At 41.4% G+C, this 1125-nt stretch overlaps 1 protein-coding gene across 1 annotated transcript in view; it reads left to right on the top strand.

Annotated features, from left to right (window-relative positions):
• Nucleotides 1-1125, top strand: part of wdpcp (WD repeat containing planar cell polarity effector) — a 59278-nt gene that overhangs the window by 13953 nt on the left and 44200 nt on the right. Inside the window, exon 4 of the mRNA XM_010767192.1 lies at nt 832-882. Within this exon, the coding sequence (XP_010765494.1) occupies nt 832-882 (51 nt within the window). The remainder of the gene's footprint in view (nt 1-831; nt 883-1125) is intronic.

The raw sequence follows: 1125 nt of genomic DNA on the forward strand, positions 1-1125 counted from the left end.
AGAGCAGGTGCCCATGTCTGGGCCTGTCTGGCCCCTCACCCCCTTATCTGATTAATACTACTAATCCTGGAGGTGTTCTGCCTGCCAGCGGCCGGCCACCACACCGTCACCGGCCACGAGGCACGGTTACCGGCTGCACTTTGCCAACAAGGTCTCTCAAAGCTAAAGGGGGATGTTTGAGCTGCAGCTTAGTTTCCTGTTCCTCATTATCCACATCACATAATCATTTATCGTGACCACAATGTTTAGGGTCTTTCTTTTTTTAAGATATTTTCTTTTTATTTAGCTGGAGAGTCAATGGGTGTTTAAAACCTAATCAAACAAAACAATACAACTCAAACTAACAGCACAATGGTTTAGCTTATCAAAAGTTATGTAATTTAGTTCGATTTTTCATGGTTTAATGCACTTATTATAAGTTGCTTTGGATAAAAGCGTCAGCTAAATTAATTGTTATACAAACAAATCTGTGTTTTTCTGTAGAAAATCCGGGAGCTATACAATGTCTGATGCTCGTTTACCTGAAATCTATTATACGCTTTGATAACTTAGTTCATCAATTCCAATATTTATCATAAAGCCCCATCAAGTGTAACTTATTAATATACAAAACATGTCATGCATCACTTTAAACCAGTCTGCTAGTGGCTTCTTATTTTCCTTTTACTGGGAACCACTGATATTTGTACACTTTTGAATAGCTAAGAAGCTTTTATGTCTTCCTTACCCTATGGCTATCTCTGGGTTTTCCACAGTCCACCATGTTATTCCATATGCTGTCTATCTTCCAAATCCAGCTCTCTAATTGGCCTTTTTATTATTTTCTTCCAGCTAATCCCCTGGAGCATCACTACTACAATGAGAAACTCCATTTCTGTGAAGGCAAGTGCCCAACAGAGGAACTCAAGGAGGGATTTAAACAATGTCATCTTCATATCAATGTGTTTGAGCCCTGACCGTCTCACCAGTGGATGACCATCTTCCAGAAATCACTGTCCTACTTCCTCTTTTCTCTCCCTCTCTTCCCGTCACTCTCTCTGCTTTTCACCCAGTAGTGGAATACAAACACTCTTATCAGGAGACGAACACTCATCCCCTCCCTCCTCTCTCCCCTGACCCCCCCCC

This window comes from Notothenia coriiceps, unplaced genomic scaffold (genome assembly GCF_000735185.1).
Source record: "Notothenia coriiceps isolate Sejong01 unplaced genomic scaffold, NC01 NC01_scaffold00004099, whole genome shotgun sequence".
NCBI classification, from domain to species: domain Eukaryota; kingdom Metazoa; phylum Chordata; class Actinopteri; order Perciformes; family Nototheniidae; genus Notothenia; species Notothenia coriiceps.